The sequence below is a fragment of the Heterocephalus glaber genome, unplaced genomic scaffold (assembly GCF_053883595.1).
Source record: "Heterocephalus glaber isolate CG9 unplaced genomic scaffold, H.glaber_assembly_v1.0 deba00001571, whole genome shotgun sequence".
Classification (NCBI taxonomy): domain Eukaryota; kingdom Metazoa; phylum Chordata; class Mammalia; order Rodentia; family Bathyergidae; genus Heterocephalus; species Heterocephalus glaber.
Genome location: NW_028258356.1, coordinates 379,814 through 406,181, shown reverse-complemented (window position 1 = coordinate 406,181; position 26,368 = coordinate 379,814). Strand labels below are relative to the sequence as shown.

General features: G+C 40.3%; 1 protein-coding gene and 1 long non-coding RNA gene across 6 annotated transcripts in view; one reads left to right on the top strand and one right to left on the bottom strand.

The window, feature by feature from the left end:
* The window catches only part of LOC147823640 (uncharacterized), a 53,570-nt gene extending 45,309 nt beyond the window's left edge, over positions 1–8,261 (top strand). Inside the window, exons 2-4 of one of the 2 annotated variants that reach the window (XR_015443454.1) lie at positions 1,173–1,277; positions 2,990–3,131; positions 7,887–8,261. This is a non-coding gene — a long non-coding RNA (uncharacterized LOC147823640). Of the gene's footprint in view, positions 1–1,172; positions 1,282–2,989; positions 3,132–7,886 lie in introns of both variants that reach the window. The other variant, XR_015443453.1, reaches the window with a different exon arrangement.
* Slc35e3 (solute carrier family 35 member E3) lies at positions 164–24,734 on the bottom strand. 4 transcript variants are annotated; one of them, XR_015443452.1, is made up of 8 exons: positions 24,193–24,734; positions 23,257–23,367; positions 20,098–20,157; positions 19,147–19,305; positions 10,021–10,103; positions 2,513–2,554; positions 1,259–1,297; positions 164–303 (listed from the first exon to the last, which is right to left on the bottom strand). XR_015443452.1 is itself a non-coding variant. In XM_087192408.1 (7 exons), the coding sequence occupies exons 1-6, from the start codon at positions 24,592–24,594 to the stop codon at positions 2,533–2,535; spliced, it is 837 nt and encodes a 278-aa protein (XP_087048534.1). In that variant the 5' UTR covers positions 24,595–24,734; the 3' UTR covers positions 1,112–1,297; positions 2,513–2,532. The 4 variants fall into 4 exon arrangements, 3 of the variants coding, with proteins under 3 accessions (XP_087048534.1, XP_021108022.1, XP_004875099.1); XM_087192408.1 differs by lacking the exon at positions 164–303 and having other exon boundaries at positions 1,112–1,297; XM_021252363.2 differs by lacking the exons at positions 164–303; positions 1,259–1,297; positions 2,513–2,554 and adding an exon at positions 4,381–7,011 and having other exon boundaries at positions 24,193–24,733.
* Between the last annotated feature and the right edge of the window lie 1,634 nt (positions 24,735–26,368).

The following is a 26,368-nucleotide window of genomic DNA, read 5'->3' as shown; positions in this document are numbered from 1 at the left end:
ACCTAAACCATAACAGATCCAACCAGATTTCCTGCCAGATTGGGCAAGAAGGTGAGGTAAAGAAAAGTTCAATGACTCTGAGATGTTTCATCTGAGCACATGGTAAAAATGCTGTGGGAGAAAAGTGGATTTGGAGCAGGAGGAAGATGAGTTCACTTAGGGAGATGCTGAATTTGTAGTCTTTATTATACTTTTTTGTGGAGCTATTCAGCAGCCCATTGGATGAATGTGGTATGTGATGTGGTCCCGCTGAGTCTTCCTGCTCTTCTACGGAACTCCAAGGCTCTCGGAGGCTGGAGAGATCTGGAAATTCAAAGCCCGTAACATGAGACCTGCTTTAAGTCAAGCAACCAAACCCCACATGTGTGGGTGATCCTCACACTACATGTGGTGGATGGCTGGGGTTTCATGTTCAATACTTTTATAGAATATAAAATACTTCTGTAAAACATAAAAAATCACATGCTAGTTGTCACAGTAACATTCAAATGCTCTTTTTCAACATTTGCTCATAATTACTATACTTATCTTGCTTGAACTGCTAACAAACCATTTGTGAACTGTCACAGACAATACTTTGGTACTTGTCTACAGGAATTTTATTAATTGCATGACCCAGGATTAGTTCATACATCACGTGATGGTCACTCTTTAAGAGCATGCTATTTCTAGCAGGTTCCAGGTGAATATCATGACTTCTCTCCTCTAACATCTTAGGATAAGGAAATTCAGAGTGTTCCACTTTGGTTGTACATCTTCAGATTGAGAAAGACGCCAATGTAGAGTTGGACTGGAAAGTAACATAATGACATTCACGAACCCCAAAAGAGGTCTTCTCAGACTTTCCCTGGAGCTAATAGAGTAGGGCTGGGGGTGGTGGTGGGGGAGTGAACAGAAGTTGTAGCTCATGGCTTCTTGGTCAAATTTCTTGAGTTTCAGAACACATTGTTGTTGTTATTGTTTTTCCAGAGACAGAGTCCTACACTAAGTTGCTCAGGCTGGGCTCAAACTTGTGATCCTCTTGCCTTAACTTCCTAGTGTGCTGAGATTACAGGTGTGCGCTACCAGCCCCAGGCAGCACACTGAGTTTTTGGAGGGGCTTGACATCCCTGGGGAGAATGCTTTTTTTGTACAGACACTAGACATCCTTATGATGGTTTTTATGATTTCAGAGAATGGTCCTGTATTTTGTTGAGAAGTTCTCCATTTAAACACTTCATGAAAACTGCAGACATTTCTTCCCACCACAGTTTCTCACCTATCTCCAGAGTCCCATGGTGTGTGAGTATCCCAGAACCTAATGGCATAAGACCAAAGAAAGAGGCAAACAGAGCCAGGATTACACAGAATGCAAATTTACTGGGGACTAACAGAAGCACGTCAGAGGTGGCAGTAAGACGAGTGGACCCTTGCAATCTGGGTCAGAGGGAAACCCTTATATAATTAAGTGGTCAGGACAAAAGTGACCCTCATTCAAACTGGGAATGTACCCAAGCTAACATCAGAGACCTCGGGCACATTCCTAGTGCCATGCACCAGTCAGTCATAAAATCATAAAGTCCTACATACCACCCTAAAGGCTTACTTGTGGGATGCTGGAAAACAGTTCAACAGAAAAAAGACCAGGGTTACTCAGGGGCAATCACAGAATCATGGCTCAAGATGGCCACAGTCATACCAAGCTGGATCCCTACAATGGGCACTGGCAGGCCTGCTAGTGCACCTCCATGCTCCTGTGGTTTTACAGAAGTCCTAGTGCATTATTAGTTTCTTCTAGACTAGTTGTGGCACACCTATGGCACACATGCTGCAGTCAGATGTTTCACTGAAAGCTCTAAAAGGTTTGCCATCGTTGTCCTAGATTCTCCTATTGAGTATCTGTAACTTCCACAGAAAGCCCAGTTCTAAGACTTATCCATGACCTGTCATTGCTGATAGTGCTTTCTTGGCCTACTGACTCTGCTTGAGGCGAAACTGAGGAACCACTAGGATGGGGTGGTAACTGAATAGGTACAAGCCTATGGCTAGGATGGGGGAATATTGGATAATTGAGAATAACCAGTCAAGGAGTACAAGGAGGATGGTGGGGGAAAAGGTAGGTTATTACCCTCCTTGATTGAAATTTGTTCCTGGTTGGAACTGGTTTATTCAGCAAAGGCCAGCAATAGTTCCAGGTCTACCTTCCACTTAGGAGATGAATCACCCTCTCCTTTCCAAACCCCTCAGCCCTGGGTTTGGTGTTCTATGGACTGGGGTCAGGCTAGCTACTACTCCACTTTTTTAACCAGCTACATCTGGTTGTTGGTCCTTGGGTTCCAAAGTCTAATACAGCAGGTCACCCATGCCTGCTCCTTTTTACCTCCAGATGATCACTGGCATGCCTGCAGCTCCAACAACTAAAAGTACATTAATCAAATAGGGGGTTAGTTTTCTCTAGATCAGGAGGCCTGAAGACTGCCATCTGATGGCACCGTTTTAACACTCAACACATTTCTGATCGGTTTTCACCTACCCTTTATGGTCATAAACAGATCAGCACAATTTCAGATATCTGCTGTACAGAAGTCAGGAAAAAGGCAGGAATAGGGAGTAGCAGCCACATCTGTCCCTTTAATCAGGAAAGCATTTTTCCCAGACATCTTCCCAGATTCCTCATTCTGTTTCACTGCTGAGATGTCACATGACCACCTCTGTGACTCAACAAGATAAAAAGAATTTAACATTTCTACCCTGTGGAGTAGACATGTGCAGACTGGAACGTAGAGTTGGTTGGGAAACCAATTGTCGCAGCATTTTTCTTTATATGTACTTTTGTTGTTGTTAAATTGAATAAAACATTTTGATTCTAAAAATATGGTCAAGTCCCTCCATAATTCTCTAAGAATTCCAGCCCAAAAGGGGTGGTCTTGCTGTTTGGAATACATGCTCTTTCCTATAGGAAATCAGAGTTGTAGAGATCCCAGTTGATCTCAACATTCTTTTGTACCAGCCAGCTCCTGTGAAGGCCCACCTATTTGTCTCCTGCATGAAACCCTGGGCTCTACGTGAGAAAAGAACTGAGAAAACAGGAAATTGACACGATAGAGCAAGACAAACAGGAAAAGGAAAATGAAGACATAGAGTTGGGCCAGGTATGGTGGCACATGCCTGTGATCCTGAGGCAGGAGGATGACAGCAAATCTGAGGCCAGCCTGGGCTACACAGTGAGACCCTGTCCCAAAAAACCATGGTTGACACAGATCATTTGATCTTAAAAAGAAACACAGGGCCAGGGATTTACCTCACTGTTTCCGGCACCTGCCTTGCAAGCACAAGGTCCAGAGTTCAATCCCTGGTACCGAAAAAAAAAAAAAAAAAAAACCAATCTTTTACGAGTGACTTAAAAAATTAAACACTTAGAAATCCATAGTCATGGGCCAGAGATTTTGCTCAGTGGTGCTGCCACCTGTCTTGCAAGAGCAAGGTCCTGAGTTCGATCCCCGGTACCAAAAAAAAAAAAAGAAAGAAAGAAAGAAATCCATAGTCATAGCTGGTTAAATATCCACATTTGTTTGTGTGGCATACATAGTACTTGTGAGATAGTTTTACTCAACTAGAAAAATGTAAATTACTATGACTCAGGTGCTGTGCTGTTTTCTACATTAAAAACAGTGAAAATAGGGGCTGGGGATTTAGCTCAGTGGTTCCATCACCTGCCTTGCAAGCACAAGGTCCCGAGTTCGATCCCCAATACCCCCCCGCAAAAAAAAACAGTAAAAATATTCCACAAATTCACTGCATTTGCAACAGCTCACCTCCTAATAACTTCATAAAACAATTGTGAAAATTTAAGGAAATGTTTTCTAACAAATATGAAACAAAATCACATTTAATGTTTTATGTATACTTTCTAAAAATAGAATCCAAGTAAAGAAATGCACATGAACAAGAAAAAGATATTGTAAGGGTCAATCTGATTCATCTACTCTTAATACAAGTGGAAAATTATAATTTCCTGCATATTCACTCATCCAACAGCTATTACTGATAGAATGAATGTGGAATACTTGATTAATCCTGTTGCTCTGAAATAAATTTTAAGGCAATAATGACTTAAAAGTAGCCAAGTTTTAAAAATATTTTTTAAAATTAAATATGAGAGCTTGCTTTATTTCACAGGTTTTCTCATTTATGTAATTTTTTTGGGGGGTGTACCGGGGATCGAACTCAGGACCTTGCACTGGTGAGGCAGGTGGCGGAACCACTGACCTAAATCCCTGACCCCATTCATGTCATTTTTAAAGGGAGATAGAATTGTTTCATTATAGCCTGTATATCCAGGAGCAGGATGCATGCATGTACATGCTTTCTTCCACTGGCTCAAATATGCAAGACCAAAGGTTTTTTTAAAAAGGGCCTTTTTATTGTTAACAGATAAAACTTAAGTCATTTAACATAGGATGAAAAAATAAGTCCAGTTATATGGTAACAAAAGGACAGCATGTTTTCTTCCAAAGCACGGCATCTAGCTTGTCTCTGTGCTTGGTCCCAGTCATGTGGCGCATTTTCCCCCAGGAATTTCTTTTCAATGTAATGATTGTCTTCAGGGCAAAAACACCACACTCAAGATTTTAGCATATTTTATTCATTTATATACACACACCCTTACCCAACTTGCTCTAACTTTCTTATGGCATTCCTACTGACATCACTCATTTATTATAAGTCCCCACACTGCCCCCAAGTTTTATTTACAATTAAGAATTTGTACATGGAACAAATCAACTCAGTTCTTAGTGCTCACTGTACTTAAATCAAATAATACTCATTGTGAATACTTTCCTCCAGCTTCTGGGAAATAACTAGGTTAACTTAAACATACCCAGAGAAAGTTTCTTAGACACAGAAAATACTTGAGGCTCATGTATCAGAGATGAGATACTCTGTCCTTCTTAGCACAGTAAAAGATATCTTTGTAAACTGAGAACCAAAGAATACTTAAAACAAAAACAGACAACCATACATGCTAATCATACAGCAGATTGACTTACAAGCTGAATTCTTCAAAGCTGATTTTCAGTGAAGCTTTTTACTTTAAATGAGCCAGGAAAGAATTCAAAAATATCTAAAAGATATATATGAGTGTTTGTTATTGCAATAAGACATACCAAAATTTATCATCTTTTTGAAGGTATATTTTGTACATGTAGCTGTTTTCTTTTTTCTGGTACCGGAGATCGAACTCGGGTCCTTGCGCTTGGGAGGCCAACACTGAGCTAAATCCCTGGCCCATATAGCGGTTTTCTTATGTTCCTTTTTCACAGAAAGTTTATGTTTGGAAAAAGAATTATTTATTATCAAAGGAATGATTTGTCTCAATTTAAATTTGCTGTGAAGTTAATAACTTCAAGATTTATGGGCCAGGGATTTAGCTCAGTGGTTCCGGCTCCTGCCTCAGAAGCACAAGATCCTGAGTTCGATCCCCAGTACCCCCCCCCCAAAAAAAGATTTAAATGTCAAGATATTGGAAGGTAGAAATACATTTTACAATTACATATGTGGCACTATATAGTATTTGTTAATCAGAAATCATGTATTTCCTTCGTATCTCAAAAAATTATTCCTTTTTCAAATGTGACTTAGGGGTATGGATATAACTCAGCAGCAGAGTATTTAACTTGAGTGTGCAAGGCTCTGGGTTTGAGCCCCACCACCCCTTAACACTATGACCAAAATTATAATACATCTCACAATGGAAAACTGTCTACTAGGAAGTAGAGGGATCTTACATGCCCTAAGAAGAATATGAATACTAAAAAAACATACTTCTGTAGTACTGGAATACAGAATCCTTTATTATTACAGAACTTTACTTTTCATGTATTTCACTTGGTATAAGTGGGCTGTCCTATAATCATCTTTGAAAAGCAGCACAAACCATTTTGGTTTTTGAGATTTTTTTTTTTGGAGACAGATTCCAGGCTGGCCTTGAACTTGCAACTCCCCTGCTTCAGTGTCCCACATGCTGGGATTATAGCTGTGCACCACCATGCCCAGCTTAAGTTTTTGAAATTTAATTTTTGAAAAAGGTACTAAAAAAGTCAGATTTGTGGCTATTGTGGCTTTCCTCACGAAAAGGAAAGGCCTGCTCTGTGTCCTCCAGGGTATACTTTTATTTTGCTTTTTCTGCTTTTACTAGGCCCACCCTCACTTTGCAGAGCCATTTTCTCTTTCACTTTTCACTTTTACCTTTTCAAATCAACTTTGTCACTGCTTTTTGCTCATTTCATTCAATTCTTTGCGATGAAGGGAACATGAATCTCATTCCAGAAGGAGTGGCGAGCAAGCCAAAACCAGTAACATTTATTTGGCGAGCCCCTTTTAGAAGGAGCTCCCTGATAAAGCTCGCTATTGTGGCTTTCCTCAAGATAGCCTACCCTGCTTCCTCCATGGTGTTCCCTCTCTTCTGAGGCAGGGGTTGAGACAGGGTCTTGCTATGTAGTTCAGGCTAGTCTTGAATTCATGGCAATCTTCCTGCTTCTGCCTCCCGAGTGCTGGGATTACAGACGTGCATCACCACATCCAGCTCCAGGGTGTTCTTTTATCTTGCTTTTTCCTCTTTCATTCGGCCCAAGATCAAATTTTGTAGAGCCAGTTTCTCCTTCACTCTTCACTTTTACTTTTTCAAATAAACTTTGTTACCATTAAAAAAGTCACATCTGTGAATAATATTTATATTACTTCTTATAAACCATTCAGTAAATTTTGCACTACAATTTTTTTCATTTTTGAAAGTAACTTAACACTTTTTTGTCTTGGGGCAACTTTCTCTTCTCCACAAAAACTCAAGGACGTTGCACAAGTTTGCTCTTATTTCCTTCCTGTTCACTGAGCTTGAAGTGAGTATAGGCGAGAATGCCAAATAATGTACATAAAATGCCAAGACCTTGATTAATTGACAGTGGATCCTTAAATAAAATGTATCCTCCACATAAAGTAATGCAGAACTTGAAGTGTCCAAACATGTTATAGCTGGGTTTTCAGATAAGGGTACAAATGAGCAACAAGCTAGATGTGAGGTACACACACACCGCACACACCCCATACACGTGTGCATGTAAGTTTGAAGGCTAGCCTGAGCAACTTAGTGATTTAGTGAGACCCTCTATCAAAATTATTTAAAAAGTGGCGGGCATATAGTTCAGTGCTAGGTTCAATCCTCAGTATCAAAAACCACACAAAAAGGTGACAAGAGACTGCCTCAGTAGTTCCTGTTGACCTCTCCAAAGAGGAAGGAGATTACAATACAAGGTTAGGAAAGAAATTCAAAACAAGACTCAGAGACGTTCTGTGCAGGAGTTTATGTTTTGTTGTATAGTGGCATTTCTAATTAATTGTCCTCGGCACACAAGGTAAGGTGCGTGGTGCCAGAGGGCTGCCTCCACATGAACACTCCGGTAAGCTTAGGGTTAGGAAGGAAGAGGGCGAGACAGGGAGGGAGGGATACTGAGCACCATCCCAGCACGCTAGCCCTTTACATGACACCGCTGACACCATCTCCAGAGGCATCACACTCACTCCACTGCACACTCACTCTTCCCATCTCACGCTTGTGGAGGCTCAGGGACTTTAACTTGCCGCCAGTCACAGAGGATTTTAGTGGGAGAGTTCAGAGTATTTAACTCCAAAGTCACTATTCTAACCTACTATATGGCCAATGACTCACTTCTGGATTAAGGTTCTCCCACATCATTGTTCATATACAAAGCAAACCACAACACATTTGTCTTTAAAATTATTATTCTGCCATATTTTAAACAGAATTTTTAAATATAGTTATCAATAGCAATACTTATGTGTAATAACATCTACAAGGTACTTGACTCCTTTTGCTTTTTTTTTTGCAGTACTGGGGACTGAACCCAAGGCCTCACACATGCTAGCAAGTGCTCTACCACCAAACCAACCACTGCCCCTTCTTTCCCTCTTCATGTGCGATCAGTGACACCTTGAGAGCTCCCACAACCTGTTCAGGCTTGCAGGAAGTGAGCAAGCTGAGCATCAGACCCAGCCTGTATGACCTCCAAGTTCAGGCTCTTGCCTTTGCTTTGAGACCAAGCAAACTGCCTGCAACCCCTGCTGGCAGTGTTAGTGCCCAGGAGCTCGTGGCCTGGGTCACGGGGTACCTGTGCTCACTGGATCCAATGGAGGTGATTTCCTGAGTTGCAGAGCACTTTCCAAAGGATGTTTCATGTAATCAATAAAATAAGCTTTATTCTTAATTATGCACTATTTTTTACTTTAAACTTCTGTACTCCTTACCTTTTTAAAGCAGTTCATAATGTTAAAGACATTTATACTAAAGGGAAAGCAAGTTTAAAGACTCTTCAGCAACCCTATTTACAAAAAAAAGGGAGAAGCCAGGTGTGGTGGCGAGCATCTATAATCCCAGCATTTGGGAGGCTGAGGCAGGAGGATTCAGAGTTCAAGGCCAGCCTGTACTACATAGTAACACCCTGTCTCAAAACAAAATAAAACTGCAATGGCTTCCCATCTCACTTAGAGTAACAGTGGTTATGTGAAAACTCCATTCAGTCTGGATCTCTCCTACCTCTCCCGCTTTGTTCATCTTGTTCCAAGCACACAGGCTTCCTTGTTCCTCGAGGCCCTTCAGCTGCTGCTGTCTCTCCCTAGAATGTTCCTCCTTCCCAATCTGCACGGAGCAACCTTATTCCCTTCAGTCCTCACTAAAAACTCACCTTCCCAGTGAGGCTTTCTGAGTACCCTACCCAAACCATCAGACCTGCCCCCAACATTTGTACCTGCTTTCCTGCTCTATTCCTTCTCCTGCGCACTTAATACTACCAAACACTGTATGTGTATATCTTTTGTGTAAAGTTTGTATTCTTAATCAGAGTTTAAGTCTGTGAAGGTGAAGGTTATCATCTCTATTTGGTTCATGACTGTACTTCCAGTGGGTGGTATACAGATGCTCAGAATGTAAATGAATAGTGGCTGATAGTGGGTACTCAATAAATATTTGTCTAGTGAATGGATGTTTTCAATCAGGGCTCATTCTTGGATGCCTCGATATAGCAGCATGAAGCACACACAAGTGCTGGCACTGCACTGCATGTATTCCATTCAGGACATCATGCTCCTCAGTTGTGTGGCTTTAATTATTTAACCTCTTTTTCCTATGTGAAAAATAAAATGATGGACTACTTCACAGAGCCACTGCGAGAACTAAATGGACCAATCTACACAAAATTTTTCTAATAGTATCTGGCATAAAATAAATGTATTTAACAGTTTAAATTTTTTCATCGTTATTTAGTCATAGTTGGTCAATGTGCTAGTTATTTATTTTGTTGGATCTCAGTAGTCATTTCTTTATATAAATCAGTGGACCCTAATAAAACAGTACCAGACTGCCTCTGACTTGGGGGGTCCATTTTTCACAATCGCCTATGTGGGGTAAAACACCCAGAGAAACAGACGGACGAGCAGAACGGTGAAAATGGGCAAGTGACTCTGACCTCCAACATGGCTTAGTTTTAAATCTGAATTATTAAAAAATAACAAGGCAAACTCATACCCAAGTACTGTAAGTACAAAGACACTCCAAAACCACATGCCAGGGGTCTAAAATGATCTTTTGTTACGTGAGCTAAGCACACTTCTGCTTTGTTCTAGGTAACTGGACAGTGACCAAGAGCCACGCCACCACCCCGTTACCGACCCAGCAAAGATTATTTAAAGCAACTAAGAAATGGCACTCTAGAATAATTTTTGTAACAGAAAAGTTCACCTATTACTTAAGAAAACTCAAAAACATTCATGCTACAGAAAGGAAACTCATTTCCTGAGTTCTTATTAAAATTCTATAGACTAGTGTGGAAAGATACAGCGAAAGACTAAAACTAACCACTCTTTTCAACTTAGGCCACACAACAGTTAGTGCAACACTCAAGGAAGGGGTGAATGTGATAGTTTTGGAAACATAAAAGACCAAGCATTTGTAGGGTATTATAAGGATACGTGACTGGTGAAGTGTTTCCAATGATCCAATAAATTGATAAGTTCACCATGAACGCAATTACACCAGACAGCAGCACCATAAGCTACAAATAAAACAAAAGAATGATTAACACAATGTACTGTAATCATTATGATCCGGTGAAAATGTATTTCATTAGAATTTTTAAAACTCAAACATCGCCGGGGATTTAGCTCAGTGGTTCTGCCACCTGCCTTGCAAGTACAGGGTCCCGAGTTAAATCCCTGGTACGGAAAAAAACCCCAAAAAACTCAAACATCAACAGTTAAAAACAAGATTAGAAGCTGAGCATGGTGGTGCATCCTGACAGGCTGAGGCAACTTGCAAGTTCAAGTTTGGCTTGGGCAATGCAGCAACTTATCAAGAGCCTTTTTCCAAAATAAAAGGTAAAAAAAAAAGGCTGGGGAAGTAACTGAGTGGGAAGGCCCTGGATTTAATCCCCAGTAATGGGGGGGGGGACTAGAAAAAGAATTAATTTGGGACGCAGCAAGAATTGCATACAGAAGAACAGAATGAATAGTGTTAAAAATGTAAGTGTGGGCCGGGGATTTAGCTCAGTGGTTTCACTGCCTGCTGCACAAGCTCAAGGACCCAAGTCTGATCCCTGGTACCAAAAAAAAAAAAAAAAGTAAGTGCACAAGAATCAATGGACTATTCTGCAATAATAAACTTGTCTTTGAATATGAATTTCTATGTTCATTTTTCTTACTCATGTAAGAAATATTTTGTAATAATTTTTTTGAAAGTCTTGCTAAGTTGCCCAGGTTGGCTTCTAGCCTCTGGACTCAATGAATCCTCCTGCCTCAGCCTCTCAAGTAGATGGAACTGTAGGCATGAACCACCACACCCAGCTGTAATAATTTATTAAGGAATGTATTATGGGGCCGGGGATTTAGCTCAGTGGCAATACGCCTGCCTCACAAGCACAAAGTCCTGAGTTTGATCCCTGTACTGCAAAAAAAAAAAGAAATGTATTACAGAAGAACCAGAAAACAAAGATAAGTTTAAAAAAAAGAGTAAAAGCCAGGGGTGTTGGCGCACGCCTGTAATACCAGCACTCGGGAGGCTGAGGCAGGAGGATCGCCTCAACTTTGAGGCCAGCCTGGGTTATATATTGCATTCAAGGGCAGTCTCAACTACAAAAGGAGACCGTGCCTCAGAAAACAAAACAAAAACAAAAATAAACAAAAAAAAGAGTAGGAATTCTCATAATCCCAACCACCATGCCATTTTGGAATATAGCCTTCCAAGTCTTTTTCATTGCTCACTTTTAGTCCTATTGGAATCAATAAACATCCACTGGATAGCTACAAAGTTAGGGCCAGGCCTTGAAAGGAAAAAAATATGTACAAAGTTCTTACCCTCAAAGAACTCAGTAATTACCTGAGTACATAATAAAAAAATCATAATAAAAGTTTATATAACTTACGTGCCATAAATTGTTCTAGCTATATCCCCAGACCTTTCTGATCTTTATATCTGAGACACTAAACTGCCCAGGCTGAGCTCAAACTTGTGATCCTCCTGAGTCAGCCTCCCAGAGAACTAAGATTACAAATGTGGATAACTCATTTAATCCCCTTAAACCATGAAGTAGCTGTAAAAATATCCTTTTGTAAAGATGAAAGAGCAAAGCACAGAAAGCTAAAGTAATTGGCTTAAGAGCGCCAGGCTAGCAGGGAGCAGCACTGAGATTTAAACCCAGGCAGTCTGGTTCTGGAGAAAACTTGCCTGCTCTTAACCCACTGTGGCTCTCAAAAGCACATCAAGATTAAAGGGGTTAGGGCAGGTCAAAATGCGGAGTTGTGCAAGTGCAGGATGAGTGATCAGGACAAGGGAGCAGACCAACTTGGCCAAGGAGAGGGGGACCACTGTGATGTGCTCTGCATTACACATGGAATGTTCTGCTCAAATCTAGCCTACAATTTTGCTTAAAAAATTATAAAACCATTTTATATCTCCGAAGAGAATTTAGATAAAATATTAGCTATGATTTAAAGTATTAAGAAGTTTAAATTCCAAGGAAAACATATTTGAAGCTATTTCAGTCTCCCAGGAAGGTTTTATCAGATTTTTTTGGTACAAGGGATCAAACTCAGGACCTTCTGCTTGTGAGGCAGGCGCGGCGGCACTGAGCTAAATCCCCAGCCCCTATCAGATTTTCAATTAGTATAGTCATAAGAGGACAAGAGGAATACTCTACTTTTTTAGGTAGAGTAATGCTGCATTTGATTTTAAACAATGGTATCTGTTAAACAGAAACACTTGCTCCTTAAAGATTTAAAAAACTTAAAAAAAACATAAAATATATTATTGTTAATTTTATTGAGTTCACACCATGTCACATATCTATTTATTTATTTATTTATTTATTTTTATTTTTTTGTTACCGGGGATAGAACTTGGGTCCTTGCACTTGCACAGCATGCGACGAAACCACTGAGCCAAATCCCCGGCCACATATCTATTTCTTGATGACCCAGGATATAATTAAAAAGACAATTACTCGCTCTACTTTCATGACTCAGTGATGCCCCCTAGGGACAGTAAGGAATGAAGGTGACTTTCTCTTACACTACATGGCTTCAGCTTGCCTGCTCCTATGAGGTGTTTTACGCCCTTTCTGCTTCCCTTTTCCTCTCCTCATACCTCTCTCTGTCCATCTGTCTCTGTCTATCTATAAAAAGTGGACCCTTGACTTACGAACTGGATCAGTTCCCAAGGGGTGGTTGTAACTCAAGTAGGTTGTAAGTCAACACAGTTGAAATCTGGATGTTTACCTGGGTACATGCTATAGATAACAAGAGGCAGATTAATCTTCCATTAACCTAATTAACCCTAGTTGTTTGTATGTCAGGCCAGTTGTAACTTAAAGGTCTACTGTATCTCTCTTTTTCTCTCTCTGACAGTACTGCTATGTAGCCCAGGCTGGCCGTTAATTCCTAATCCTCCTGCTTCAGCCTCCCGAGCTCTGGGATTACAGGCATCTGCCACCATGCCTCACTTCCTGTTGTTTAAACCTGTCAGAGAGCTGTCACAAAAGGCCAATGCCCTTCTAATTTCAGGTGTCCAGGCAGAGGCTAGGATTTCTGTAAAGTAAGAGGAAATATTATTTGAGAGATGGTCCAATGAGTGCTGCTTTAGAAAAAAGCATGTGCCAAAGTAGATGAACTGGAAACACCTACCTGTCTCAGGGGCTGCATAGCTGAGTGCCCAATGTGGACTCTGTGCTCTGGCAGCACACTCCCAGCTGCGTGGGAGGCTGAGGGGGGACTACTTGAGCCTAAGAATTTGAAAGCAGCCTGGGCAGTACAGGAAGACCTATCTCAAAACAAAAGTTTGGGGGTGGGGGGGATGCTGGAAGTGTAGCTCAGTGGTATAGCAGTTGCCTAACATGCACTAGACCTTGGGTTCGATCCCAGCACTGTGGGGGGAAGAGAGGAATATGGACTTTGGAGTCGGAATGCATGGATTCAAATTATTACCTGTGCGATCCTGGGCTAGATATTCAACTCTTTGCCTTTCATTTTTCCTCATGAGTAAAAATAGGAATAATGCTGTATTAATCTAATAAGGTTATGAGGAACAAATAAGTTAGTATTTACAAAGTGCTTTAAACAGTCCCTGGAACAGAATAAGGGCTACAAAAATGTTTGGTAAATTAATACCACCAATAAAAAAGACATTCTCATTGTGTTCTAGATGGTAAAGTTGTGGCAAGGTAAACTTACTAGTATCTACAGTGCTTTCTCTAAAACAGACCACTTACTGGACTATACAGTATGCTTAAGTAAATGCAAAAAATCAAAATTATCTCAAGCATATTATCAGATCATAGTGCAATAAAACAAGAAATCAATGGCAAAAGAAACCACAGAAACTATGCAAATGTGGCAATTACACAATACCCTCTTGAATAATCAATAGGTCACAGATGAAATTAAAGAAATTAGACAGTTACTTCAATCAAACAATAATGCCAGTACTACATACCAGAACCTATGTGACACAGTAAAAGCAGTACTAAGAGGGCAATTTATAGCAGTGAATTTCCACATCAGAAAAAGAGCAAGCTCAAATAAATTACCTGATGATGCACATCAAAGTCCTAGAAAAACAAGAACAATCTAAATCCAAAGGTAGTAGAAAGAAGGAAATTATAAAGATCAGGTCAGAGCAGAAATTAATGAAATTGAGACTAAAAAATCAATACAAAGAATCAGTGAATCAAAGAGTTGGTTCTTTGAAGGAATAAACAAAACAGACAAACCCTTAGCCAATCTTACCAAAAAAAGGAAAGACCCAAATATATGCAATTAGAAATGAAAAAGGCAAAACTGCAATGGATTCAGCTCAAATCCAGATCAGTGGTAACTACTTTGAGAACCTGTACCCTAGTAAAATTTGAAAATTCAGAAGAAATGGATAGATTCCTAGATATATATGAACTACCAAAGCTGAACCAAGAAGATAAAAAAATCCCGAATAATCCAGTATCAATATAATGAAATTGAAGAAGTAATAAAAATACCAACTAAGAAAAGCCCAGGTCCCAGTGGATTCACTGCCAAGTTCTACAAGAACTTTAGAAAAGATCTAATACCAGCACTCTGCAAACTCTAATGAAATCGAAAGGGAAGCAGTACTCCCAAAGTCATTCCTGGCTGGGCCGGGGATTTAGCTCAGTGGCACTGTGCCTGCCTCGAAAGCACAAGGTCCTGAGTTCGATATCTGGTATCAAAAAAAAAAAGAACAAAGTCATTCCTGGCAGCAAACATCACTCTGATTCCCAAACCAGAAAAGGACCCAACCAAAAAACAGAACTACAGGCCAATCTCTCTCTTTTTTTTTTTTGGCACCAGGGATTGAACTCGGGACCTTGCGCTTGGCAAGGCAGGCACAGGAACCACTGAGCTAAATCCCCAGCCCCAAGGCCAATCTCTTTAATGAAAACAGATGCAGAAATCTTCATTAGATAAGGTAACGGAAAACAGAATGCAGCAAATAATCAAAAAGATCACACATCATGACTAAGCAGGACTTATTCCAGGGATCCGGGGATGGTTCAACATACAAAAACCAATAAATGGGCTGGGGATTTAGCTCCGTGGTTCCACCGCCTGCCCTGCAAGCACAAGGACCTGAGTTCGATCCCCAGAACCAAAAAAAACCCAAAAACCCAATAAATGTAATAGAGCAGATAAACGGAAAAGCAAAAGCAAAAGTCACAAGATCAGATGCATAAAAAGCATTTGACAAAATCCAACATCCAGTCATGATAAAAACCCTGAAGAAAACAGGTAAAAGAAGGTTTCTATCTCAATCTGATAAAAGCAGTTTATGACAAACCACAAGCCAACATCATACTAAATGGAGAGAAGTTGAAAGCTTTCCCTATAAAATCAGGAACAAGACAAGGATGTCTGCTCTCACCACTCCTGTTCAATATAATTCTCAAAACATTAGCCAGAGCAGTTAAGACAAGAGAAAGAAATAAGAGTATCAACACCAAAACAACAAGTTAAATTATCATTATTTGCTGATGACATGATCCTCTACAAAGAAGAGCCAAAAAACTGTATGAAAAGATTCCTAGAATAACTAAATTCAGTAGCATAGCAGAATACAAAGTCAAAGCTCAAAAATCTGTATTCCTGTACACCAATAATAAACTCACTGAGAGAAAAATTAGGGAAACAATACCTTTTACAGTAGCATCAAGAAAAATTAAATACTTAGAAATTAATCTAACCAAGGAAGTGAAAGACCTCTGCAATTAAAACCTGAAACTGTACTCTGACACACAAGATTGAAAAGGATATCAGAAAATGGAAAGATATTTCCTGTTCCTTGATAGGCAGAACCAATACATAGTGGATCCTGGAGTTACAACTGGCCTGACATACGAACGACTTGGGTTAAAACCAGTATTTTAGTTTTAACTTATGACCAAAGTCTTGTGTTATAATCTGAATGCCAGCCGCTTGTGCTTCCAGATGGTCTCAGACACAGGTTTAACCCTTAAAGAGTTCTGGAAGAACATTACAACATCCTTTCCAGTGTGGGGTTAATTGAGAAACCTTGGGTCAATGTCTCTCTAAGGACACTGAGATCGGCCTGTATAAGGAGAGAGAGGGTGGAGCCTTCAATGGACCAACTTGAGTTACAAACAGTCCTCATGAATAAATTGAGTTGCTAAGTCAAGGGTCTACTGTAGTCTAAATGGCCATACTTCCAAAACTGTTATACAGATTTAACACAGTCCCAGTAAAAATACCAATAGAATTCCTCACAGAACTAGAGAAGCCATCCTAAAATTCATACAGAACAAGAAAAGACCTAGAATAGCAACAAGGGCAAGGCAGGGGCATCACATTCCCAGACTTCTAGTTATACTATAAAGCTACAGTGTTAAAAACAGCATGGTATTGGCAAGAAACAAAACAAAATTTTTAAAAAACAACAAAAAACCCTCCAGATCTGTGGCTCAATGGAACAGAATAGAGAATGCAGAAAAAACTTCAGGCACATTCAGCTACCTTATCTTTGAACTACCTTATCTTTGACAAAGGGGGCAAATCCTTTTGCCTTAGGAAAGACAGCCTCTTTAACAAATGGTGCTGGGAAAACCAGCTATCCCCATGCAGATTGAACCTAGATCCATATCTCTCACTATGCACTAAAATAAAATCAGAATGGATCAAACATCTAAATATTAAAATAGAGATACTCAATCTGCTAGAAGACAAAATAGGTAAAACTCTTGAAGACATAGATGTAGGTAAAGATTTTCTGAACAGAATCCCAGTTGTACAAGAAATAATACCAAGAATCAACAAACAGAATCATATCAAATTTTAAAACTTCTGCGCAGCAAAAGAAACCACCAACAGAGTGAAGACAATCCACAAAATGGGAAAAAATTTTTGCGAGCTACTTCTCAAAGGACTAATATGTAGAATATATAAAGAACTCAAAAAAATCAGATCTCTCAAATTTAAAGAGTCAAAAAATGGGCATCAGAAATGAATAGATACTTCTCAGATGAAGAAGTACAAATGGTAATAAAACATGAAAAAATGTTCAACACTGAGGGCCATTCGAGAAATGCAAATTAAAACAATACTGAGATTCCATCTCACTCCAGAAAGAGTGGCTATCATCAAGAAATCAAACAATAATAAGTGCTGGAGAGGCTGCAAGGGAAAAAGGAACTTCACAGCTGGTAGGAATATAAGCTGATATAACCACTATGGAAATCAGTGTAGAGATTCCTCAAAAAAACAAAGAAATTTCATTTGACTCAGCTATTCCTCTTCTGGGTATCTTCCTAAAAGAGTTAGACATCATACCACAGTGATAGATCCATACCCATGGTTATAGCAGCGCAATTCATAATAGCTAAATCTTGGGAGCAGCCCATATGTTCATCAACAGATGAATGGTGGGCCAGGGATGTAGCTCAGTAGCGCTATGCCTGCCTGGCAAGCGCAAGGTCCTGAGTTTGATCCCCAGTTCAAAAAAAAAAGAATGGATTAAAAAATGTGGTATTTGTATACAATGGTGTACTAGTTTCCCATCAAGAAGGATAAACTTGACTCATTTATAGGAAAATGGGTATACTTTGAGACCACAATGTTAAGTGAAAGAAATCAGAAATACAAGCTTAAATTATCATATGGTTTCTCTTATAAAAGGAATCAAATACATACATAAAGTACAAAATAAAAGATAGACAATAGGAAAAAGAGAGAAAAAAGTTATTGTAGTCCACCATGACCAAGGTATATAAAGGTGTACTTTTTTTTTTTTTTTTTTTTTTTTGGTACCGGGGATCAAACTCGGGTCCTTGCGCTTGCGCAGCAGGTGGCAAAACCACTGAGCTAAATCCCTGGCCCCAAGGTGCACTTTTTTTGGTTTGTTTGTTTTTGTGACACGGTCTCACTTTGTAATTCAGGCTGGCCTTGAACTATGTAGCTCAGGGTATCCTCAAACTCACAGCAATCCTCCTGCCTCAGCCTTCTGAGTGCTGAAATTACAGACATCCAAGACCATGCCCGGCTCTAAAAGCATACTTTGATTTAATATAATTATCTTATGTGTTCTGTTTTTTTACTATTAGTCTGGCTGTTGATCTGTTTATGATAGTTAATTTGATAAGGACATAAAATAAATGAATCTGATGTTGGCAAAAAAATTTTTTTAATGAAAATAGGAGGTGGAGGGGACAGGGGAAAAAAAGGCATTGAGAAATGTCATGTATATGTACCAATTCCTGACAATAAATGGAACCTTTTTTTTTTTTGGAGGGTTGATTTTTTTTTTTTGAGAAAAAATGGAATCTTTATGAACTGCAAACATGTACTAATAATAATTTTTTTTTTTAAAATAACTATATGGGCTGGGGATTGAACTCAGTGGTTCTGCCACCTGCCTAGAAAGCACAAGGTCCGGAGTTCGATCCCCAGTACTAAAAAAAAAAAAAAGGACTATATTACATAAAATTACACACATATACATGCATGCACATTTATGTATATATAAAAAAGAGATCTATCAGGCCAGGGATTTAGCTCAGTGGTTCCGCCGCTTGCCTCGCAAGTACAAGATCTTGAGTTCAATCCCCGGTACCAAAAAAAAGAGATCTATCACCAAAATGGTAAAGCATCTTAGGGACTCCAAGGGGCTTCCACTTTCTTCATATTTTTATGTATTTTCAAAATCTATACAATGAGCATGCACTGTTTATATTAAAACACAGCAAATAAACCTGCATTTTCATTATAAAAAATTAAAATTAAACGTTTCAATTATTTGTGGGCTACAGATTGACATGGTCAGAACAGTAACCAGGCATCAGAAGATCTGAACTACAGTCTTCATTTGGCTGCTACCCAGCCGTCAGATCCTGGGCAAGTCCCTTTGTCTCTCTGTGACTGTTTCTTCATCTGAAAAATAATCCTTAGTTTGTCTTCCATAAAGGGAGATTAAGAAGATTAAATCTGAGAACAGATCTGAGAAGTGTGCTCTAAAAAGTAAAAATTATATTAATATTGTAAGGGTTATTATTACATTGCTTCTTAAGCACTAAAATAATTAGAACTTACCATAGCAGAAACTGACCAGGGACCAAATATTCCTCCCTCTCCAAACACTGGCTCAAAGAAGGGCACAGCGACCAGCAACATGGCAGATGACATTGGAGCCTGGTAGTACAGCAACTGCATGGAGTTTACTTGCAGCTCATGCTGTTTGGCACCTACCCACTGAAAATTAGGAGATAAAACAAGTCAGACACAAAAGAAAAGCATCGCTTAATCAAAGATGCAACTAAAGCCACACAGATGGAAATGTAGGGTAAAGGTCCAGGGGGGAATAAATGCCTATTCTCTAAGATTTCAAAGATCAGCCAGATATATGAATACTCTTTTAAATACTTTGGATAAGAGGAGCCTTATAAATTCAATTTCTGATCATCTATTTTCTTCTCACCCGCAGAAGGGGGGAAAAAGCCTCCCTACCTGATCCTATTAAACAGGGAAAAGTAAATGCATATAGGGGTCCATACTCATCAGAGATCCTGACAAATTAAGGCAGGAATGGAAAGTTAGGTGATAAAAAAGACTATAACCAGTCTTTCTAAAATTGGTCAAAAAAGAAAAAAGAAAGACTGGGTAATAGGGTAGATTAGAAACTAACAGATTGACCTTGGTTTTGTCCAGGGAGCTGCCTGTATTGGTGTGGTCTTTTGAGTCACTTTCAAAAACTTAATCAATGGCAGAAGAAATTTTCCTCTCTATGAATGGCTTTTCTGTACTATTCCCCAACCAGTATCAATATACCTAGGTACACTGGATAGTCACAAATCCTAAAATACTGTATCATTCAGTGGAAGTGACACTTCAAAACCTCAGATCCCATCAGTGCTCAAAAATGACTGAAAAGGAGGCTTTGAGAGCCTGCAAGAACAGCCACACTTCTGAATAACTTCTACATAGCCCCCTTTCCTGTAGGTCTGGGTATCCTGTTACATAAACTCTGAGTCTGTAGAAACTCACCAAGACAATCAGAAGAGCAGGAAATCGGAACCATACTCCTGCCAGCTTTAAATAAGTCCTCTGTGGATACGAAGGACAAAGAATTGATTCTTCTGCAGCCCACTCCTGAGGCCAGGACGTCAGCAACAATGGATGGGTGCAGAGTGCATGTCTGCCCCTCCTTCTCTCCCAGCCTCACTAGGCAGCCGCAGCCTTCACCTCTGCCACAGAATTCCCTGGAATGGTGGGCCTTGCTTTCCGAACTGCTGTGCACCCTGGCTTTTGCCTGACACCCCTCTAATGCTTTCCTCAAGGGAACCATTACCTCCCATAGCCATACCCACAGGGGCCCCTGACTGGTCATCTCTTTTCCTATCTGCTGACATCTATGGCTCTGAGCTCCTCTCCGTGAGGTTTTCTGCCATGCTTGAGATGGAACTCAGAGCCTCATGGGCGCTAGACATACATACTACCATTGGGCTACACTCCCAGCCCTTCCTGAGTATCTTTAACCTCTCAGCTTCCTGGCCATCTTCACTTAGTCTGTAGGAACCTGTTTCAAATCAACCTCCTTTCTTCCACAAGTGAGCTCTCCTGTGTCACTCCAACCCTTCATGCTCTCATCTCCCCCAGGAGTCCCACTCCTCACTTTCCTCACTCTCACATTCTACCTGTGCTACAGACTCTTCCTCTAAAAGGCCTCTTAAATGGCTCTCACCTTCCAAGGTCCACAGCACTACCCTAACCCAGGCCCTTCTGCCTTCATTCCTATTGAAGCATGGACAGGTTTCTTAACTGCTCGGTCACCTTTCGTCTTTCTGTTATGGACCCTTCAGCAGCACCACAGTTATGCTCTTTCAATACAGGAATGATCAAGCCACTCCATCTAAACTCCTGTTCTGGTGGCCACAGAATAAAGACACTTCCTCAGATGACATTAAAACTCTGGGTAGCCAGTCTCATCCACGCCTCAGCTCCATCTCTCTGCAATGTACCTAGAGACTAGCCTCACTAAAGTAATCCAGTTCTTCCCAAATGCTCTGTATTTTCAGAGTGTAAGGAAAGACCTGCTGCATTCCATGGCTGAGCAAACTCCTGTTCATCCTTCAACTTAAAGTGTTAACTTTCCCCAAGTCTTACCTCCTCACAACATCCCGATAGAGAACTGAGATCTATTCCTTGGGGTCCCTCAGGACTTTTCTCCCACCCAGAGGCCAGCAGCTGTCTAAAAGTGTTTCTACAACGCTGGATTACAGCTGCTTCTCATGAATGTATCCCCAAGGATGAGCATCAGGCAGAAAAGATGTCTGCTGAACATACAAGTCAATTGTCTTTTTGCAACTAAAGCTAACAGCTGATGACTCCTCTTTCAATTCCTTTTAGTGTCTCCAGAAGTTTAAGAAGAAATGACTTAGAAACTACACTGGTATAAAACAGGCATATACCACTTTAAGAGGAATTTTTTGGGAATCTAGCTATTGTTAGAGTACTTTTACAGTTCTTTGGTAATAGAATCTGACCATAGTTTATTAGTCTACAATCATTCCTTGGTCAATCTCATTTCAAAATGTATCTTAAGGTCCCCGGTACCAAAAAAACCCCACAAAATGTATCTTAAGGATAAAGAATCCTTTGATTCTAATCTACAGTAATTTTAAGACTTCTGTGAACAAAAATGGTCATATTGACACAGACAGTAAGTACTGTGAATAGAAATTATATATAAGGAACACAAGAAACTAATATTCAACAAATAAAAATTGTTACTTTTAGTAAACACTTAACCCATCTTAGGCCAAAAACTGCATTTAACAGAAATGATAAATAGAATGTTCACTTACTGTACCTAGAGCAAAATTTAAACTCACTCTAAGTGCATCCAGATAATTTTTTTTAAGCACAAAACTGAGCTTCTCAGATCATTCTCTGCAATAAGACAAAATAGCACAGACTGAGTGGGGGCTCCATCTCTTTACACTATTGTGCTCATCTTTTATTTAAATTGCTCTGTGAATACAAAAAAAAAGTAATCGTGACTATAACTACTTTTTTCTTAAAAATGCTGCAGAAATGATCACTGCCACTGTTTAAGGTGCTAGGGCTGGTTTACTGAACTCCTGGCATTTGTAACAAGAATGCTTTCAGATGTACCCACAGTCTAGCCTCACCACAGTAAACTAATCCAGTGTAAAAGTGGTTACACATTTTGGCTTTGATTCCCCATGCAGGCACATCCAGAATTTCCAGACCAAGGTTTGCAGTTTAGAGAGAATACTGTTTCCCTGTACTGTACACCAAGTTATTTATTCCTCACTGCATAAGAAATAAAAAACATGTTTTGTTGGGATTTTATGGTAATGAAGTAAGGTGAATCCATGAACAAATTTTTGATGAATGTCAGCTATAAAAGACAAGGCACTGTTGTGCTTGAAAAAGTGAAATACTCCCCTTTTTTTTTTTTGGTTTTTTGAGGCAGGGATTCACTATATAGCCCAGGGTGGCCTTGATCTCTTGGTGATTCTCCTGCCTCAGCTCCCTGAGTGCTGGGATCATGGACATAAGTCACCGCACCCAGAAAATTATTGTTATAAAATATTTCACTGACATAAACTATTAAAAACCAATACACAGGGCCGGGGATTTAGCTCAGTGGTGCCACGCCTGCCTAACAAGTGCAAGGTCCTAAGTTCGATCCCCAATACCAGAAAAAAAAAAATCCAATATACAATTTGTAACCACAGGATATTTTTTAAGGCAAAAAAAAAAAAAAATCTATTAATCTGAAATTTTTCTTTCCTGTTCAAATTTCTGTAAGTGTATTCACTTCTTCAAAGCAACTTCAAAGAGTGAATGATGAATATAACCAATGAGCTTACAAAGTAGAAAGTCTCATTATTCATTTTGAAAATGTTTCCCAGAAAATAATATAACTTCACCCCAAACTCCGTGTGTTAAGCACGGGCACTATACACTTACAAACAAAGTAGGTATTTGATGAGCATCATACACCCAAGTTTCTGTTTCCTTTCTTCTCTTCACCTTGAGTCAGACAATTTATGCATTATGCTCTCTTTCCAACAGTCTATTGTCTCTATACTGTATTTTCTAAACCTTGGGATACAGCTTCAAAATTTATGAAATCTGCTAAAAAGGCACATAAAGAAAAAGAAAATTACCAACCACTTGATAAAGAGATGTAACTAAAACACCAAGAGCAGCAAACACCATTCCAAGGAAATTAAACTTCACATCGTAATAAGAATTTAGGATTACACCTAAAGTTATAGGAATCTGTAAAGAAAAAAAGGTAAATTCTTTTCAGATTACGTTCAAGAAATATGCACTTCGTATTTTTTTACTGTTTTATAAACCTAATCATAAACACATAACTGGGAAGCAATGAGCCTGTATTTTTTTTTCATTTGGGAAGCCCATTATTAATCATACCTCCTAAATGTGAAATATAATTCCATATTGATGTTCACATTTAATTCTATTTTAAATTCGGGGTAAAATAATGAGTCGCTGCACTATGCAAGAAAATACTACATGCACGCACAGGTAAGTAAATGAACCTCAAAACTAGTGTTTACACAACAAATAATCATAAACACGTAACAAAAACATTAAGATCTTAAATACGACAAGTTACTAAGTGCTAAAATTATTTTGGTGACTCTTTTATTTAAAGATGCAGACACCTCCGCAGTATGTTGGCAGGCATATTCCGAGACTTTTGGTAGACCTTTTCAATTTATCATTAGTGACGTGCTTTCTCTAGGGAGCAGGGCTGCTTTTCAGTTTGAGGTTTTGCTGATACTGATACACTGAGTTGCACACCACTTTCTTACCAATCACAGCATTTAGAAAGCCCATCAAATAGTAATTGCTAAAACCCACACGAGCACTCCCTTCTGAGCTAAAAGCCCAAAAGAGCGCCAGCAAGGATTTTTCTGCGGCCTCCTGCCAATTAGCCTGAAGTTCGCGTGACTCATTTGTGGATTCGGGATGACGCAAGAGCCCGTGGCGCAAGGTTAGGACAATATGCGTTCAAACTTCCCGGGAGGATGACGTCTAGGGTTCAGGCTTGTATCTCCTGCAGCTGGAGCTACTCACCAGCGTGAGTTGAATTCTGGTGGAGAAGCTCTTCTGGTAGCACAAAGTCTGGATGGCTATAATCACCGGCGTGGTCATGGCCTTGGCCAGCTGATAGGTGCCGATAGTGTTGTTCTGCAGAGAGAGGTTGGTGAAGACCACAAAGCCACAGAAGCTCAGAGCCAGGAGGAGGAGCTTGGAGGGCGGCAGACTTTTGGGGGCGAAGATGTCCAGCTTCTGGCAGATGTACAAGCCCAGCCAGGTGACCACAAAGTGTACCAGGGTCAGGCTCATGTTGGGGAAGCCGTGGTGCACATAGATCCATTTGTTGAGGAACACGATGCAGATGGACACCAGGAGGTTGAACAGGAGCCCGGCGGCGATACGCCCGTGGCCCCAGACTCGCTCGGCCAGCGATGCCATGACCCCCTGCACGCCCGGCCGTCCCTCGCGCACGCCCGCCTCACCGTGCAGCCAGGGCGAGCAGCACAGGGAGAACCAGCCGCAGCCCCAGCCGCACACACCCTCTCCGCCCCTGAGAGCCGGCGCGGCCACGTGACCCGGCGCTCGCGCTTCCGCCCCAGCGACCGGCCCTGCGCAGGCGCGGTGCGGTCGTGCGGACGCGGCCCGTGTAGCCCTGAGCTGTGGTGCCGCGCCCGCAGTTTTCTACTCCGAGAGCTACCGGGCGAGTGGGCTGTGCAGAGCTGTAGACCAGTTTTATGCATTGACAGATGCTGAGCAGATTCAGAGTCTTCCCTATGGCGAGGAAAAGATTACATATTGAAAGAGTAGGGTTAAAGATTTTACTTTAAAAATCCAAATATGCACAGGCTGTGGTGGCTCACGCCTGTAATCCCAGCATTCGGGAGGCTGAGACGGGGAGCCTGGGCAAATTAGCAAGACCTTGTTTCAAAAGAAGATAAAAAGAATTATAAAAAGGGCTTGGGTTGTATCTTTGTGTAGTGGCTCATGGTTCAATCCCCACTACAACAAAGGAACAAAAAACCCAGGATAGAGAACATGGTAAGCCATAATGAACTCATAATGTAGGTTTATCAGTATTGTGGCATATTTGCTTCACATTTTTACTTACATATCACACATTTTTCACTCCCAAGTACTTCGCTGACGCTAAAAGTGCTTTTTCTCTACCACAGTATTATTTACACGCCTGAGAGGCTTAGCAATAACACTTTAGTACCATCAAATACCAGTCCAAATGCAGATTTTTGGAGGTGAGGGGGTACTTTAGATGTACACTGCCTGATTAGTCTCCAGTTTGTGCACATTTATATTCACACTACTACAACTTGAGAATGACTTTCCTTATTCTGCAACACCAACAATAATTTATCTTCAATAATTTGATAAGAGGAAATAGTGAGAGATTCTTTTTTAGTCCATGTTTGCTGTACAAAAATGATTACATTCCTTGTGGAGAGTTGGTACATGCTTATAACATTTTAATTCTTTTTTCATCCCTTTCCCTTACCTTTACCTCCCCTCCCCCTCCCTCCATGTCTTGACCCCCTTCCCATTTCAGAAAGATCTCCTTGCTTCCTATTATGTATCTTTTATTTTGCTCTTTATTTATTTTGTTTTTCACGTATAGAAGTAACCACGCCATATTTAAACTTGTGTGACTGATTTATTTCACTTAACGTTGTGGTCTCAAGGTCCATCCATTTTCCTACAAATGACTCAAGTTTATCCTAATTTATGGCAGACTAGTACTCCACTGTGCGTAAATACCTTTTTTTTTTTTTTTTTTTTTTTTTGGTACCGGGATCAAACTTGGGTCCTTGTGCTTGTGAGGCAGGCGGCAGAACCACTGAGCTAAATCTCCGGCCGTTTGTTTTGAGACAGGATCACCATATTAGTTCAGGCTGGCCTTGACCTCACTATGTAGCCCAGGCTGGCCACGAATTTGCAGCAATCCTTCTGCCTCAGCCTCCTGAGTGCTGGGACTACAGGTGTGCGCCATCAGGCCCGGCTTTACCATATTTTCTTATCCATTCATCTGGAGAAACTACTTATACATTTCCAAGGAATTGAATATCTTTTCACAGGCTTAAATAACTTATTTGTGAATCACCGTTTCTATCTTCTCTCCATTTTCTATAGGGGTAGTACAGGTAGTACAGTGGGGGCTGGGAGACCACTCCCCTCCACTCAATCCTCCTTCCAGTGTTCTGAG